The sequence below is a fragment of the Phaethon aethereus genome, assembly GCF_964289735.1.
Source record: "Phaethon aethereus genome assembly, chromosome: 9".
Lineage (NCBI taxonomy): Eukaryota > Metazoa > Chordata > Aves > Phaethontiformes > Phaethontidae > Phaethon > Phaethon aethereus.
In genome coordinates this window covers 16,867,116-16,884,755 of record NC_138585.1, presented here as the reverse complement: position 1 = coordinate 16,884,755, position 17,640 = coordinate 16,867,116, and the positions used below count along the sequence as shown (strand labels likewise).

General features: G+C 46.4%; 1 protein-coding gene across 1 annotated transcript in view; it reads left to right on the top strand.

The window, feature by feature from the left end:
• Positions 1–1,229: 1,229 nt before the first annotated feature.
• LPP (LIM domain containing preferred translocation partner in lipoma) overlaps positions 1,230–17,640 on the top strand; it is a gene marked incomplete at its 3' end in the record, with an annotated part of 202,446 nt that continues 186,035 nt past the window's right edge. Inside the window, exon 1 of the mRNA XM_082003461.1 lies at positions 1,230–1,440. Within this exon, the coding sequence (XP_081859587.1) occupies positions 1,248–1,440 (193 nt within the window). The 5' untranslated portion in view covers positions 1,230–1,247. The remainder of the gene's footprint in view (positions 1,441–17,640) is intronic.

Genomic DNA, 17,640 nt, shown 5'->3' with positions numbered 1-17,640 from the left:
CTCAGCCCCTGCAGATTGAACTCGCTGCTGCAGTTAGAGATCACCTCTTTGCAAATCCAGCAGTCCCAGTGCCTCCGCTTTGTCCTGTTGTTCCCAGATGGAAGTGCTTTTCTGCAATGGCAATCTGTTAATGTCTTCCGTGGCCTGGTTTTATATCTTGCATTGATCCTTTTCTATGATCAAAACAAATTTTTCCTGATTGGGTTGCGGCTGCCTGCTGGTTTTGGTGGCCAGGAGTCCTGGCACCAAAGCACAGTGTGGACAGAAGTGGCAGGGTGCTCAAGAGCTCCAAAACTAGCATTGGTGCTTGTCTCTGGGGGGTCTTCATTTCCTCATCACATCTCAAATCCATCTCTGTAAGACCATCTTATGGTACAGTAGGACCCTCGCTGCTACCCAGCGAGTGTGGTTTGTGTGTGGTGAAAAGCACTTGTTCATTGCAATGAACAGGTTTTTTATGGGCAACATTTTCAGCAGTGTCTGAGTCCAGTTCTCAAAAGTGATGTAGGCTTTTAAGAGGCCAAAGCCAAGATTTTCATAAATAAGTAATGATTTGGGCTTCCTCTGTTTTCTGTTACACAAGTTGAGATGTCTAAAAGGAGCCTGGTTGTCAGCGGTTGTGGGATTCTGGCATTTTTTCAAAATTGGCATGCTTTTAAAATATATTAAGCTGGGCATTCAGAAATGGAGGCATCAGAAATGGCTAGGGGCTTTTGAAATCCTTTTTCTTAAAAGTTTGAATGAAATTCACTGGAACGCGGGGTCCTAAATGACATGTGAAAAAGTGCTAAAGGTGTATTTTGGAAATGTGTCTTCCTATCTGTGACTACACTTGTCCCCAGAGCACCTGTGCTGTTGTACGTTAATGTACTCACAAAAGCCCAGCAGGGAAAGGCAAATATATCACTGCTATGCTGAATGGATGGTGGGATTGATGGGCTTCTCTGGGGTATCAGCCTGCCTCTGCTTTGGTTTGAAGAGGAAAACAGCAACACTTTTTGCAGGCAGCACCAATGAGCTGATCAGTAATTCTGACCTACTGGGAAAAGAAAGACAAGTTTGTGTCCTAAGTCCTATGCATCAGGACCAATATGTTTAAAGATAACGTGTTTAACTTGTCCACGCTTAAAGGGTTTTCTGGGTTTGATTTGATAAACCAGCAAAGCAGTAGGTTTGCAACTGTTATTTCCCCAGCCTAAATTCCTGACACGTTTGATTCTCTTTGCCTCTCCTCTCAGATCTGAACCATGTCCCACCCGTCCTGGCTGCCACCCAAGAGTACCAACGAGCCTGTTGGTCACGTTACTGCAAGGATGGAGACCACACACACTTTTGGGACCCCCAGCATCTCTGTGTCCACCCAGCAGACACCAAAGAAGTTTGCGCCTGTTGTTGCCCCCAAGCCAAAGTACAACCCATACAAGCAACCAGGAGGTGATGGTAAGCATGTAATTTTTTTTTTTTAGGAAGGAACCACAACTGTCTAATTCAGAGGAACTGACTGCTAACACAGGCTGTTCTTGACTTGCTCTTTGTTGATGAGTTTGTGGGAGCAAACTGTTTGTTTGAATGTCTGAATGTTTCAGATCATTCAAATCAAGAAGAATGTGAAGGTATCTCTTACCCTTGCTCTGGCTAGCTACCCTCCTGAGAGGTGTGGGCCTTGCAGAGGATGCGGGGACAGATCTTTCTTGTTTTTAATTGGAAGCAGATGTCCTATGTCCACGACTGATACTTTTCAAGGGGTTTTGCTTGTTTGGTCTCTGCTGGTATGTGTTGATCCAAGGAGCTGGGGCTTGAGCAACCCTTTTCAGTATTGGTTCTTTCATCCCAGCACAATGGAAATCCTTTACAAATACAGAACTGAGCTGTGGGGATATGGGTATAATTGGGGTGGTAGGGCGTAATTTTGGCAGAATGGGTCTAGGAGTGCTTCCTCTCCAGCCCGCTGGTTTGATTCAATTTTACTTTTATTTTTTTCCCTCTACTATGGAACACTCTTGAATATGAAATAATTTCATGATATAATCCTGAGGGTATTTACATGACCATTGCAATAGCCTCTGGAGCTGTTATGTCAGTAAAACAAACACGTGTCAATCACTGTGTGTCGGCCTTCCTCTACCTCCTGCTCTGAAAGTCCTCCTGTCATCATGTAGTCAAGCTACGAGTGTGGGAGTTGGGTTCCTGGCTTGTGGACAGATGGAGGGAGGGAGTTCCCAGCACTGGGAGCACCTCTGGGGTTGGCCACTGGAAACCTGCCAGTTGGAGCACGCGGGATGCCCTTAGCTGACAGGGGAGAGTGTGTGATGGAACCTTACTGCAGCAGAAACAAGGTGGAAGCCAAGGATTTTAGGACAGAGTGGTAGTTGTCCTGGCAGAGTAGTGACTTTTCTATTCCCAGTCATTTACTATGGTTAGAAATGGGTGGAAAGCTCTTCACCCTCCTCCTCTCCATCCTCCACTCCCCCCCAACCCCCCCCAAAAAAACCCACCCCCAAACCAACTCATCTGTATTCAAGAAAATTGCCATACCAGCTTTTGGTTTTTGGTTTTGGATGCTCTACTTTGTTCCATCACCACTTTTCCCTCTTTTGTGTTGAGTGCAGTAAGATAAATGTCATCTGTATCTTTTTTTCCTTTTTCTACTCTATCCTTTGAAAGCGTATGCATTTTCAGGTAGGCTACAGAATAATGGAAAGTAGAAAGAAAAACAAAGCAGCATATTAAATCTCGCACTGGAGCGATGTTCTAGAGTTAAGGACATTTTGTAGGAAAGTTGGAAAAGTCTGATGAATGTTTCATTTTTTATTTTCCCCTCTAATGCTCTAACTTCAGAGAATTCAGAATGAAAAAAGAAAATATGTTGGAGGGGAAAAGCGAAGTCATACGCATCTGCTCTGTTGCCTTCAGTAACAAAACGTTAGCGAGTACAAGGAAGAGAAAGACATTTGGAATTAAAAAAGTAAAAAATAATCAACTTCTGAAGTGCAATGAAAATGTCACCTTCAAGTCAAATGGAAATGCTTATTTTTCTAATTATCTTAAAATTTAAAATAATGATGGAAAATGACACTTTTTCTAGGAAAACTGTTGTTGATTAGCTGCTATTTTTTTTTTTTTTGGTGAAAAATGTCAGTATGCCATCTAAAAAATTCTTTGTTTCTTGGCATGTGGGGAAGGAGGCTTTCCCTGAGAGCAGAGCAGATGCTGCAGGTCGAGGAGAGGAGATGAGGCACGCAAACATTTCTTGTGCGACACTGATTTACCCAGGAGCATTGCCAGGTCTGTTAGGAACCAGGAGACACTGGGAGCTCACAGGAGGCTTTTTGTAGTGCCGGTCCCTTGTCTTGTCTGATGCTTTTGGAGATCCCGTTGTCATCTGACAGTCCTGGAAGAGCTAAGGGTTGGCTAAGGCCTGGTCAGGGACTGGCTTAGTGATGTGACAGTGTGTCTGCAGCTTAAGATAATCCAGTTTCAGAAGGTGACATGCTGCTGGTCGGTGTCAGCAGCCAGTGCAAAGCCATTAGCCCAGCCGTATGTAACCCTGAGAGCACGAGACTTCTGGGATCTGGCAGGCGAGGGGGGACAGCGAGAAAATATTTAGCCCAACATGCTTCATTCACTTTCTGTGGCTCCCTTCTCTCCTCCAGGCTCCCTAATTGATTCTTCAATGACCTCTGTTGTTTTTGCAGCAATAATTCAGCCTGGGAGACGGCTCCACGCCCCACTGGTTCCCTGTGTAAAGGAGCACCGCGAGTTGTTTTGCCTAAATTTGTCCTCCACCAGTCACAGGTCTTTCTGGTTAGCTGTGAGTCTGTAGCTGGAGGAGCTGCAGCATCCCCTGGTACCCAGCGTGGTTTCATCCCTCCGGAGGTGCTTCGCCAGAGCCCCGTGGGCTTTCCGCCCAGCGCACGGGCAGCACGCAGCGCAGCATCCTGCTGCCGGAGATGGGCGCGAGCAGCGGTGCGGCTCCAGGGAAGGGCTGTCCCAGGGCTGCCGCGGGGCAGAAGGCGGCTGTGCACGTCGCAGCCTGGCACGGCCTCGCCTGCCCCAGCCGCGTCGCTGGCGTCGGCTCCCTGCTTCCAGAGGCTGCAGGGGTGGTATTGGGAGTCTCTCTGGGAGACCAGCGAATTCTGTTCCTGGTAATTTCTTCAGCTTCTTGCTTTTAACGTTCAGGAAGATGCATTCTCTGGCCTCGTGCTTATTTATTATTACTTTGTAGATATGTTGCGTGCATGTAGCGGGTCTGCCTGGCTCGTAGCACTTGCAGTTTTATTTTTTGAACGTGTTGAAAGCGCAGGGGAAAGACAGTAGAGTGACAGGCTGTGGAGCAGGCGCTGTGTGCACAGTGTGGGAATGGCTGCACCCCCCTCTTCCTCCCACCAAGGCATTTCCTTGGTCTCACCTTTTGATTTTATTTTTTCTTCCCCGACACCCGCACAAAAATCAGCCAGATCAAAACCTACTCAATGCAAATTTAAAACAAGTAAGAAATGGTTAAATGACTGGAAAAAAGTGAAATCGCAACAGCCAGCGGTTTATAAACCGGCAGCATTTTAATGTGACTGGAAGCACTCAAGGCGTGTGTGGTTTAGACCAGCTAAGTGAGCAATTTTCCCAGTGCTGCCAGCTCTCCCCCTCGCTGTGTGCCACACTGACTCGCTGCAACTTGTTTCAAACTAGATTTGTCGACTCATCAAAGCAGAGACTGTGTCTTCTTGTCGCAGGGATCTGTTTGGGGGCCCCCGGGTATGATTGTAGTGGTAATAATAATCAATAAGACTGCACTTCTGATTTAATGTCCTGCACGGCTCTCTGCTGTGCAGCTGGCTGGAGAGGCAAGCACAGCTGTGTTTTTATAGGTCCTACAAACACCAGACCAGACTTCCACGTGCTGTGGTCTGGGCTGGGTTTCTGGAGGATTTAGTGCTAGTGTTCCTCACTGCAACAGCTGACGAGGGATTAACCTTGCCTGATCCTGGGAGGAGTGAGCACCGTGGTCCCTGGGACGTACAGGTGTCCGATGTTTTACACAGCTCTGTATTTACCCCGCAGAGGGAGGAGAGCTGTCTGAACTTGGGGAAGGTGATGTTCTACAAGATAAGTAAGTGTGCATGGGGAGGAAGCATAGCTGCTAATGAGTTAGGCTGGAAATCAAAATTAGGTGTCAAGACATTTGAGCAGTGGCTCTAAAAGAATGGCACCGGGGCCAAGGGTGGTGGTCTATAGATGAAGCTGGCTGTGTTTGCAGTTGGAAAGCATCTTCTGCATGTTGGGAGAAGATGGGTCCCAAGGTGGATGAGACATCATCCAGCCATGGGTGCTGACAGTCTGCCTCTTGTATTTGGCTCCTTTCTCTGTGCTCACACGTTTGGTGCTACCTGCTTCTTCCGTCTGTTCCTCAGCAGACCCCATCCAACAGCATGTATAGAAGGTCTCATCCTCTGCACTCCCTGAGCAAAAAAATCTCTTAAGCAAAATAATGCCTCCTTCCAAGGAAACAGTATTAATTTTGTTTCCTTTAAAAGCATTGGATGCCCCTTCATTGGAAGTGTTCACTGTCAGGTTGGATGAAGCTTTGAGCATCCTGTTCTAGTGAAAGATGTCCCTGCCCATGGACTAGATGAACTTTGAAGGTCCCCTCCAACCCAAACCATTCTGTGATTCTACGGTTGCCCTCCCTCCTTTCCCTGCTGCTTATTTCTCTCCTGCTTTCCAGCTTTTACACTTAAATTGGTATTTAAGCACCATCAACAAAGCTAGGGCCTTGGGGAAACCCTGCCATGCAGCTGCTGCCATCTAGGCTGGGCTTAGGAAGATGGGGAGGATTTATAGCTTGCAGATGAAGCAAATTCCCTTTTCTCCTCCTTTCACTAGTCCCAGGAAATGGGGCCTCACCCTCCAGGGCAGACGAAGGAGGCATCTGATGCAGAGTGAGGTTGGTGGTGCTTGATCCACTGGCTTTGTGCACGCCGCCGTGGGCCTGGTGACGGCGGCACGAGTGTGAGCTCGCACGTTCTGTTGTCACGGGGAGGAGAGCTGGTAGCTGCACCCAAATGAGTGCTGCTCTGGTGGGATGGTCAGGGTGCACTGGGATGGCACCAGGGGTTGTGAGGCCAAAGTCAGGGGCTTCAAAAACATGTAGAAACCTGTTGTCAGGTTGAGGCGCTTGGAAAAGCCTGAGTCGGGGCTCTTCGGACCATTGGGAGGCTCGAGTACAGTGAGTGGCAGGCTTTGCAGCGTGGTTTGCCTTTCTCTTTGGATCCTTTTGGTTTCAAGCTTGTTTTCATAACTGCAAAAGCTCTTTTCCCCTTGCCTTCCCCCCTCCCCTCCAAATCAAACCTCACAGACATGAGCAGTGCAAGTCCAGGAGAAACAACACTGCTGATGAAGCCTGGCCAAGTTGCAGGGTTGGGCTTCCCAGTCCAGCATTGACGAGCACTGCCAGAGCTCCTGCAGGTCGAATACACCTCCTCTGCCGTCAAGCACGGTCACTTGAAGGGTGACTGGATGGTGGCTGGGAAAGAGTCCATCCTCACCTACTGGGAAGTGCCAGATCATTGCTTGGCACCCAGGAGATCTCCTGCTCCTGTGGAGATGACCGTCTTCACTCCCAAGAAACCAAGTTCCTCATATACTGGCAATGTCTTTCATTCATACTAATCTGACTGTGTGTGTTTCTCAAGCTGCCTGAGACAGCATGAGAGACCACAGTGCCATCCCTGGCCAGAAAGGGATGTGCAGACAGCAGGACAGACTGTCCAGGGCAGTCGCTTGGTTTACAGGGCTGCACAGCGCTTGGACGTGCTTTTCTGACACCTTCTGAGGCTCTGAGGACATGCTTTGCAAAATTAGCTGCTTTAGTTTACGCTACTGGGTCCTTCTAAATTCAGTATTTATTAGAGCTGATGTCTTTTCCTTGTAATTGCTACCCGTGGTGAATGTAATACCTGCAGAAACAGTTAATATGGACTTAATGGAAACTAAACGAAGGGATGAGAATCAAAGCAAGCTCTTCCGTTCTCCTTCCTTTCCTCGGGCAACTTTAAGATATGGTGAACAACAAGACTCATGTGAAGGTCTTTGAGGTTTTCATTACCTTTTTTTTTTTTTTTTTTGACTATATCCTTCCATTTACCTTGGTTGGAGGACAGGGCAGCAACTCAGGAGACAGGGCACAACAGCAACCCCAGCTCCAGGGCGACGTTACGTGGCTGACAGCAATGTGTGCGCCTAAACTCGGCTGAGCCAGGTTTCCCGGGGTTCGGCCCTCTCTGCCCTCCTCCTCCTCATGCATGTGGAGGCTCTTGAGCACTGGCAGATTACATTCTGCTGTGTCTGTAGGGGACTGGGAGCATGAACTGTTAGGCTGTTTGTTGGGGCAGGTTTTTAATAGGTAGATGGACCTAGTGCGTTCTGTTGACAGCAGCTGCTATCAGTAGCTCTGTCTAATTTTTGAAGCTTGGGTATGGATTTATTGGACTAGACACTCTGTGTTTTAGCTGTGCTGTTCCCTGCTCTGCAATCTTTGACAGTTCATAGAAGCTAAGCGGGTCCAGAGTCTATTCATTGCTTGGATGAGAGCCTGAAAGAATAAATTCAGGCTGACTTGGGAGATTCTGTGGGTTTTGTGTTGTGTTTTTTTTTTTCTGGTTGTCTGTGCTGGGTCTGCACCACAGCAAGAGGAGCCCTCGCTAGCGGGAGGGCTGTGTTGGCAGCGGCGGCACACAGGCTCCTCGGTGCTTCTCCTGCGGTGCTGCGCCCGCCGCGGGAAGGAGGCCGGGGCGCGGAGCGAGCTGGGCCTCGGCCGCGCTGCGGTGGTGGTTCGTGTGCGCCTGGCCCAACGCTAACACGCGATAACGCCAGTTAGTCTTTCACCGCGGCGGAAGCGGAGGCTCGCTGTCTTGCCTGCGTCATGGGTTACGCACGCTGACGGTTGCTGCAGCCCAGGTGAGGCACGAGAATGCGTCGTTACTCGGTCGTTTTGATGTTGGATCGAGTCCTGCGAGTGCCAAAGTTTTTTCCAGCGAGACTTGCCGGTCTCTGCGTCCTGCCTCGCTCCTCAGCTCTGCCACCGGCTGAAAAAGTCATTGATGCTTCAGGGGAAAGGCAGCGTCTCAGTGATGGGACAAAAAAATAGGCTGAGAAGTGCACTAACCCTTTTCTGGTCCCATCATTGCAACGGATGCTGTAGTTCCATCCCTCTCAGGATTGAGCTCGTGGAGATGAAAAATGTTGTGGAAATAAAGAGGTAACTTCACCGTTGCAAATCATCCTGACTGTGCTTGAGCACAGCCCCCACACTGGTGCTTTTTTTCCTTTTTTTTTTGAGAAAGCTTTTTTAAATTGAGTATTCTAAACTTTTAAAGCCCTTAATCCTTGCTTTCGTTCTTCCAAGTGTGTCTTGTGCTGAAGCAGATGAAACAATACTTTATTCATTAGTGTCAGGACTGCATCATCCGCAGGGTCTTACAAAATGCAGCCTGTGAAAATGAACTTGAAGCTCCAGGCCTCTCTGTGGTGGCTTTGCTACCTTCTACGCAAGAGCATTTAAAGCACAGACAAAGCCCCTGAACCCCACAGAACAACCGGGAAGGCGGGGGTCCCTCATTAAGGGGTAGCAGCGAACCAGTTCGGAGCAGCCTTTCGGAAGTCTCCATTGATTTCTCTCTAATGACATCCTCTTCCCCGTTGGTTAAGAACCAAGTGAAACCAGTTGGATGTGAGTGGTGGTTCTCATTTGTGTAATAGCGGATTTGAATTGCTCCAAGCAAGCTGAGCTGGGTTGAAGAGGCGTGAGAGCGAGCTGGTGCCGTTATGCCCGGGCAGCATCTCTCCACTCGATAGCTTATGCGTTACGGAGACGGGGAGTTTTGCCCAGTTGTCCACAGCACGGTGAACCGGGATCAGGACTTGTGATTCTCACCGGTGTAAATTAACTGGCTCGGGGTGGGTCCTACTGTTCTGATTGCAGTCATCCCAGAAGCTGTGACTGCTTGGGCTGGTTAATAGTGTCTGCATCTGCTTTTTTGGTTAGAGACAAATATGTAGGTCTCTGCTCTTGGCTTTGCTCTCAGCATGAACATTTTCTTTCTTGAAATACCACCTCAGATAATGGCACCGGGGAAAAAATGCAACATAAAATAGGTGCATAAAAACTATTATTGAACCAGTATACTTACCCGTAGTTCACAAAATGTCAAGTCAAGCCACCAGGTTTTATTAACAATTCTGACTGTGTTTTGTTAGAATTACAAATATTAAACTTTCACAGGCTCTGGAACACATTGCCTCTTATTTGGGAACTACTTGAAGTAGTGCCTAGCCTTGTTTTTAATTCTGGTGAGTGAGCTCATATTTTCTCTGTTATTTGGTATCATAAAGCAAACATTACACTCCTCAGCAGGTAGATTTTTAATTTTTTCTGCCGTGCCTATTTTTTTTTCTCATTTTCTTTTCCTCCTGTCTGTCTGTTCTTCCAAGATACTATATTTAATTTTTCCACTTCATTATTTCAAACACTGAATAGTGATTCATCTTCGCAGTGGCCTGTTCTGCGAACCACAATAGTTTGGGTAGAATAAAGAAAAAGGGCAAAAAAGGGAAGGGAAAAAGAGAAAAAAAGACGGTTCTGACATACACTGGAATGGAAAGAAGCCATCTTTTCATAAATTGAATTGCAAACATCTGTCATTTACTATATCAAACCTACTTTTAAAAAGATAATGATTGTCCTCTGTATAGTTTTTAAAGGGCTGTGGTGCCCAATCAAAGCGAAAGCAATGTTAATGCAGAAATAACTTGAATGCAAGCAAGCAGCACTTGTCCCTTTTATTTTAATCTGAAATTTTAACATCCTCCAGATGCTAGTCTGTTAAATAATAACAATTGTTATATGACAGTTAACAATCGAGTAATATTTTTTTATTTTTTTGCCCTTGTTCACACAATGCAGCTCTCCTATCTTCCCTGAAAACTGTTATAATAAAGGATTATACATATATTTTTCCTTTTCTCTGCCTAAAGCTTTTTTAGTCTGGCAGACGGAGTACTGAGAAGTCAGAGCAACCAATAAATGTCTATTGTATTATATTACAGGTTGGTCTAATAAAAGGTTAGAAGAATGAATGAGCAACTCTTGAAGCCACAAAAACTGTACTTGTGGCCAAAGAGCAGGCATTTCTGGCAGTGGACACTACACGATTACAATTTTGACTAAACATATGAGGGCCAAAATGCTTGTTGCTAAGCGAAGCATGTTGAGATGGACTGGGCACAAGAGCTGAGGGCTTCCGAGTAGGACTTAGAGACCCACGGCTCTGGCTGCCCCAGAGAGGGTGGTTATGCAGAAGGTGATAAGCAGACATCACTATCTAAAATTTCCCCTTCTGCCGCCTTCTTTAACTAGCGTGCACGCTGGAAAGTCGTAGCCATGGAAGAATGTGCCAGCATGCTCTAGGAGCTCGATTGGGGATTTACTCAAACTATTTGAGGAGCTGTGATGTGCAAAAGACTCACAGGTCTTTTCCAACTCTTAATTCCTGTGATGACAATGACTAAGGAAAGGTTTTGGTTTAGTCTAGACATGACCAAACCATAAGGCAAAGCCTGGTACGCAGGGCTGGTTGGTAGAAATCACACCGACATGAGAACTGGCATTTGTTTTGCCAAGCACTGAGTTTATGGGAAATGCCATGGAGGTGAGGAATAATGATAAGAGGAGGGACCTGCACATCAGGGCTATCTCTGTTACTAGATCCGTTTGGAAAGATTTAGCACCTGGCTTTTCTAGATATTCTGCAAAGGCATCAGGCTTCGTACAGTCCGGGCACCTGTGCTGTGAGGGTCTGCCCAGGGGTCCTGCTGCGGGAGCTGCCCACGAGCAAGCTGGTGGGAGGAGTGGGGGCCCTCCGGAGCAGGAAAGCGGTACTAAAACAGTAGTACTAAACACAATCTTTCAAAAGTAGGCTTAAAAGAAGAAATTATAGAAGTTGGAAATTTATGTTATAAAAAGTGAATGTGATGAGGGTTGAGTTCTTACTGAGTGGAGACTGATGGTCTGAGGTTGGTGACCCCCTCCTGAGCCATACCAGCTGTCAGCAGACCTGTTCTTTGGTAACGACATCAACAAAAGCAACTTTCCTAAGCTTTTTGGACCAGGCCATCTCTTGGCCCCTGAAGTGTCAAGAGCAGCTTTACAATGTGCCATTGAAGCCTTCAAGGGAACGTGCTAACCTGATGTGTGTTTGCAAAGTTTTTTGCAGGAGAGCGAAAAGGGATAGTCATAGCTCCTGGGCCACTTCTCAGGAGGGATAAGGAAAGGAGGGTTTCTGAATGAGGATCCATTAGCACTGCCCTGGCTAGCAGGCCGCGAAACACAGGAGGTAAAAGTCCATTCTTCTCCCTTCCCAGTCCTGTGATTTAAAATGTTTGAACGCACACTTCAGAAGCCGGGGAAGTAAAAGCCCCCAGTTGTGCCAGGAGACTGCAAAGGCCACGGCGAGCGAAGGGGTTGCGGAGTGTTAATACAGTCCATCATTTTGTAACAAGCCCGATGTTCTTGTATGAGCCGTGTCAGGCTGTTGTCTGCACGCTGTCTTTGCTGATCACAGTAATCGGGTCATAAGAGAGGGAGAAGTAATAGCGCGTCTCTTAGCAACCAGCCCCAGGAGAAAGAGAAAATTACTCAAACAGACTATCCAGCCAGGGAAGTAGAAAGATGAAATTTTCTGAAAGTCTCTTGGAAAGTGCTCAGGGACATAATTCTTTTATGTGTGAGATCCTTATAGGGTGGATCCAGTGATATCAGACACTTTTTTTTTTGCTTGTCGTCTTCCTGGTAAACTTTTATTTTCGATTGGCCTCAGAAAAAACGGGGGAAAAATAACCTCTGAAACAGAGACATTTTAAAAAATAAGTGGCAGATTTTTGTATTATCTTTAGCAATGCCAGGGAGAAGGGAGGGAGGGGAGGTCAGTGTGTCTCAGGCAGGAGATGAGGGGAGCCTCTTATCTCTGCCTGAGTGCTTTGAATACTTCCCATGTCAGTACTAGCCAAAGCACGTTGCTGTGTCTGCCGACACCGCAGTGGCATGTACAAAACAAACTTGTTTGGTCTCCATTGCATTGCATGGGGTGTCACGTCCCATGAGTGTCATGGACTGTGTGCTGTGCTGATTGACAGCTTGGTAGAGAGCTGGACCTGTGGTGGGTACAGTCTGGAAGTCACAGTAATAAAATTAGGCACTTGCATTTTGTGTGCGGGATGGGGGCAAGCTCATGTGCTCATATCATGTGACTTTAGAAGATTTTTTTTTATTCCAGAAAGTTGCACTTCTGTGGTCAGCTGGTCTACAACCTTCCCAATGGGGTATGCTGGGTGCATAGGAGATGGGGACCATGTCTGGGGTAGTCTGCCCACCCTCACTAAGCAAGAGCAGAAATCCATGTGTGTTTAATGGAAAGGCGCATGCTCTAAGATGGTTGAGCCTCCCCCACATTTGAGGTTGCATCCTTAAAACTATTGCAGGGACAAAACGTTTCTGAAAACCTGGCTTAGTCCCTGGCTCAGGAGGCATAAGGAAACTGTTGCATGTGTGGAGAGGAACAGACACTTTCAGGTGACTAATCCAGCTACTAATCTGTGCCCTTCCTCTGCTTTTGTCTGCTCTGTGATCCCAGGTCATGTCTAGGTTGTGCAGAGGGATCAGCTCACCTCTGCATGGGATAGCTTGACTTCCAGTAACAAGTTTACCTGTAGATTCATGTGGTTTAATGAAGGCTGTAACCATTCCCCCAAATCGGGATCCTGGATAGTTGGGTAGAGGGTTCGGGCTGACCTCTGGGCTACTGTGGTTGAGCTGTTGTTGGTACCTGAGTTTGCTCAAGTCTCTGTGTGCATTTGCTCAGGTTCAACCTATGGATGGTATTGCAGACATGTTCCAGGAGGCAATTACTAAAGTTTTCAGAGACAAGGCTGCCTTCAACATCTTAGCCTGGAAATTATCGGTAGAATGGAGAGGAGAAAAAAGACAACCTTGCAGCTGTACAGAATTAATAGCTTAGCAGCATCTACTACTGTCAGAGAAAAGTGAGATAAGGAACAATATTAATTGTAACTGCTTCCAAGCAAATCATAGAGGCTGCTGCTTTTGCTGTCTTGTCATAAAGAAAGACTTTCTTCCTTAAAAATTCAGTAATTGAAGAGTTTCCTTGCTATTTTTGTGAGTGCCAGTAAGTGATGTTTCCTGGAAATTTTCCCCCAACTCTATAAATACCACCCCAGGGCTTACAACGGTGACTCAGTTTGGGAAGTTAACACCATGCACTTCCTCAAGACAGTCAGGCAGCTCCCCGGCCGGAGTGCGCAACTTCTGCAAAACCAGTACTCGGTTGTTAAACTGCAGTTTAACAGTTAGGCTCCTTCTTGAAAAATGAATTCCTGTTGCTCAAGGTTACCTTCCTGTCATGTTAGAGATGAAGGCACAAGGGGCAGAGGAGGCTGAAGCACAGTTTGGGTCTGGAAAGTTGTAATCGGCATTTTGACGTGCCACTTTTCCTCTTGGTGACATGCTCATCGAATGACCCCCGCTGACAGATAGATGAGGTGTTCCCAATTGCCACCCGTCACTGTCCTGGGACCAAGATTATCTCACAGATTTTGCTTTTGTAATTGGGTCCTTTCCTCCTTCTGATTACGCTTTTGACATCACTTTTTGTACTGACTATAGAGCCATTTGAAATTTTTTGTGTGGTGCCCAAGGAGAAATAGGACCTGTCTGACTGAATTCAATTTTGCAAGTATAGAAGGAAAATTGCAATGGGAGCTCAAGTTTGACACAGCTGTCTTACATAAAAATGAATTTATAAAGACAAGAGGCAACATGTGAAAGAAGTGTGAGCTGGGTAAAATCACAGCTGGCCTGCATCTCCTCCGTATCTGCATGGACATGAGGCCACACATGTCTGTGGGTAATGTATGAAGTGTTGCAGCATATTCCTCATCTTCTGCTTAGTCCATTCAGTGCCTTAGATTTGGATTAAATGCCTAATTCCGTTTTTCCTTGTTAAGCCATCCCTGCCAACAGTGGTCCTGCAGAGTTTGAGCCTGTAATCCTTCTCTACAGCAGAAAAAGCAGTTGGGTTTGTAACATGAGAATACTTGACCGACTTCTCTTGGCGCATCAGGCTCTCAGCCTGTGTGTGTAAAAACGGGACATATGCTCTCAAGAGGGAGAAGTGACCTTGCAGCAGCAGGAGGGGGTTGGGCTGGTGGATCTCCAGCTGCCATATCTCTAGGTTTCGTTCAGTTGTTCACTTCCCTCATTAGGGGCAAGAGTCTTTTAGAGAGCTGAAGGAGCGATTGGTTTGGCTGAGCCTGAAAACTCTTAATATTTAAAACATTTCTCCATGCCAGTAAATAGCTTTTGTTGGCCAGACAGAAAATACTTTAAACTAGCAAGCTAATCCAAGACAAGAGATGTGATGCGTGATCACAGCTGAGCTCTTTCCCTACAATCACATTTAGACTTTTTAAACGAATAATTGCTGAACCACCATGTTCCCACTCTGAGTATATGGTGCTTTCCTGAGACTTGTGCAAAGCATTTGACACTGTTCCGCATGACTTGGAATCATAGAATCTTTGGGTTGGAAGGGACCTTTAAAGGTCATCTAGTCCAGCCCCCCTGTCTCTCTAAATTGGAGAGACATGGATTTGATGGATGGACCACTCAGTGGATAAGGAATTGGCTGGATGGTCGCACTTGAAGAGTTGTGGTCAATGGCTCAATGTCCAAGTGGAGACCAGTGGTGTTCCTCAGGCGTCAACATTGAGACTGGTGCCGTTTAACATCTTTGTCAGCGACATGAACAGTGGAATTCACTGCACTCTCAGCAAGTTTGCTGGCAGCACCAAGCTGTGTCATGTGGTTGACATGCTAGAGGGAAGGGATGCCATCCAGAGGGACCTTGACAGGCTTGAGAGATGCGCCTGTAGAAACCTCACGAAGTTCAACAAGGCCAAGTGCAAGGTCCTTCACATGGGTCGGGGCAATCCCAAGCACAAATACAGGCTAGGTGGAGAATGGATTGAGAGCAGCCCTGAGGAGGAGGACTGGAGAAGAAGCTCGACATGACCCGGAGTTGTGTGCTCACAGTCCAGAAAGCCAACCGTATTCTGTGCTGCATAAAAAGAAGTGTGATGAGTAGGTCGAGGGAGGTGATTTTCCCCCTCTACTCCGCTCTCGTGAGACCCCATCTGGAGTACTGCATTCAACTCTGCAGTCCCCAGCATAAGAAGGACACGGACCTGATGGAGTGATTCCAGAGGAGGGCCATGAAGATGATCAGAGGGCTGGAGCACCTCTCCTATGAAGACAGGCTGAGAGAGTTGGGGTTGTTCAGCCTGGAGAAGAAAGCTCTGGGCAGACCTTATAGCAGCCTTTCAGTGCCTCAAGGGGGCCTACAAGAAAACTGGAGAGGGACTTTTTACAAGGGCATGTAGTGATAGGACAAGGGATAATGGCTTTAAACTGAAAGAGGGTAAATTTAGATTAGATATAAGGAAGAAATTCTTCACTATGAGGGTGGTGAGGCACAGGAACAGGTTGCACAGAGAAGTTGTGGATGCTGCATCCCTGGAAGTGTTCAGGTCCATGTTGGATGGGGCTTTGAGCAACCTGGTCTAGCAGAAGGTGTCCCTGCCCATGGCAGGAGTGTTTGAACTACATGATCTTTAAGGTCCCTTCCAAGCAAAATCATTCTATGATTCTGTGATATTTCTGAGACAAGCTAACGGAGGATCCATTTGCTTTGTTATGCCTTCTCATGTGAGAAGACTATTAATCTTCCTGTTTCTGGTGCACATTTAGTGCTGCCCGTTTGTATGTGTCCAAAAGTGCTCTTACCAATGATCCTTTTTGCCCCAGCGAGAATGTGTTGTGTAACTGTGGTAGGGAAACAAATAAGAGAAATAAGGTAGTAGGGTAACTATTTTGAGAGATGAGCTTTCGCTTGGCATGTTGGTTTTCTTAAGAGATACAGTACGTCCAATACCTCCTGTAAGGTGACCATCCAGCATGGCATGGGTCTCCGGAGCGGGAATATTCCATTTTAAGAATCTGTTGGGTAAGACATGGGCTCATGTTTGATGGACACTGCCAACTATTTAAACGTTAAAGTGCTATGAATTCCACCTCCACCTCCTGTGAAACTGGAGGCGGAGGTACCACAAGTTGGAAAATCTGGGCCTAAATGTCAGGGCCTAAAGGTCACATTTCATTGGTGGAAAGTGCAGTTGTCACCACAAACGTGAGGCTGCAGGAAGGGAATTGTGAGGCTTCCTATCTATTTGATCTCCTAGTACCTAACCAAATATGCTTATTTTACATCAAGTCCAGAGGTTGTTTTTTCTAACAAACCTGTCCAGCAAATGCAGTTCTTATCCTGGGACTCAAACTCCCCTTTTCTTGTTTATTTTTGTTCCCTGTGATCTGAGAGCAGTGATGAAGGTTCTGGGCATTCATCTGGTGACTGGGATGGAGCTGAAATCGGAGCTTTCTCTTGTAGCAGTTCTGGCTCTCTCATGCCCAGAATAATGAAAGCTCTTTATAAAAGGAGCTGGAAAACTCATGAGGCATCAGAAGAAGCAGGAAGATGCATCTTATTTCTACAAGCATTTAATTGCGAAATCTTTTGGCTACTTAGGAAAATGATTAGTCAAGTCTATTGGAAGGCAACAAATGTCTATTTGTGGGGACTAGGGAAGGTTTGGTAGTCTCAGATTTCTTACCTTCTTGTTTTTCCTTCTTCTCTATTGCAAACGGTAAATGATTAAAATGAGGGTGTGTTTTGAAAAGAAGATTTCTAAAGAGAGCTTGGAGGAGTCTGTGCTTGTTTGTTAATTATTTCATACGGAATAATCACCATTTGCAAGTGGCCAAGAAACAACAAAGCATTTGTTTGCTGATCCCAATGTTTTAGCATGGCATTTGAGAATGAAAACTTGGTTTTGTCTGGTTGTCCCTCATTCAGCGGTACCACAGGTCACGTTTCCATCCGCTTGCACAGCCCAGTTGCCACTAAGCTAGGTCAGCAGTGGCTCCTCTGAATGGATTTACATAAATGCAGCTGTCTGGACCATGCAAATAAGTTTGTTATTTATGCATAAGGAGGACCTGAAGCCAGATCCTTTTTGTCAGGGCTGGCCCAGTAGAGCTGAGAAAAGGCACTGCCTGCAAGGAAAAAAACACTTTCAGCTTTAGCCAGTAGCTCCAGTTCTTATTGGGAATAATCTGCACTGGGACACAGATGTGTTTACTGTGAAAATACCAATTTTATATCATCATATCTATGTGCTTTTTTTATATTTGCTGGAAAATAAGAAAGTGGAGTTTTCTGTCTTTGATTAAATATTTTCCCGTTAGGGTTTGGAAGCTGTGTCCCAGCAGGCTTATTCACATACTGTACTTCAGCTGTGGACTTATCTTAATGGGGAGGGAGTTTGTTTCGCAGTTAGCTGGCCCGTGGGGACTAGGAACTGGTGAAATCTTAGTTGAAGCTGAGTGTTTGTAACTCTTGTGTGAGTTAGCAAGTGGAGTAAAGCTGTAAGTACTGCGTTATCTTCAGGTCACCCTAA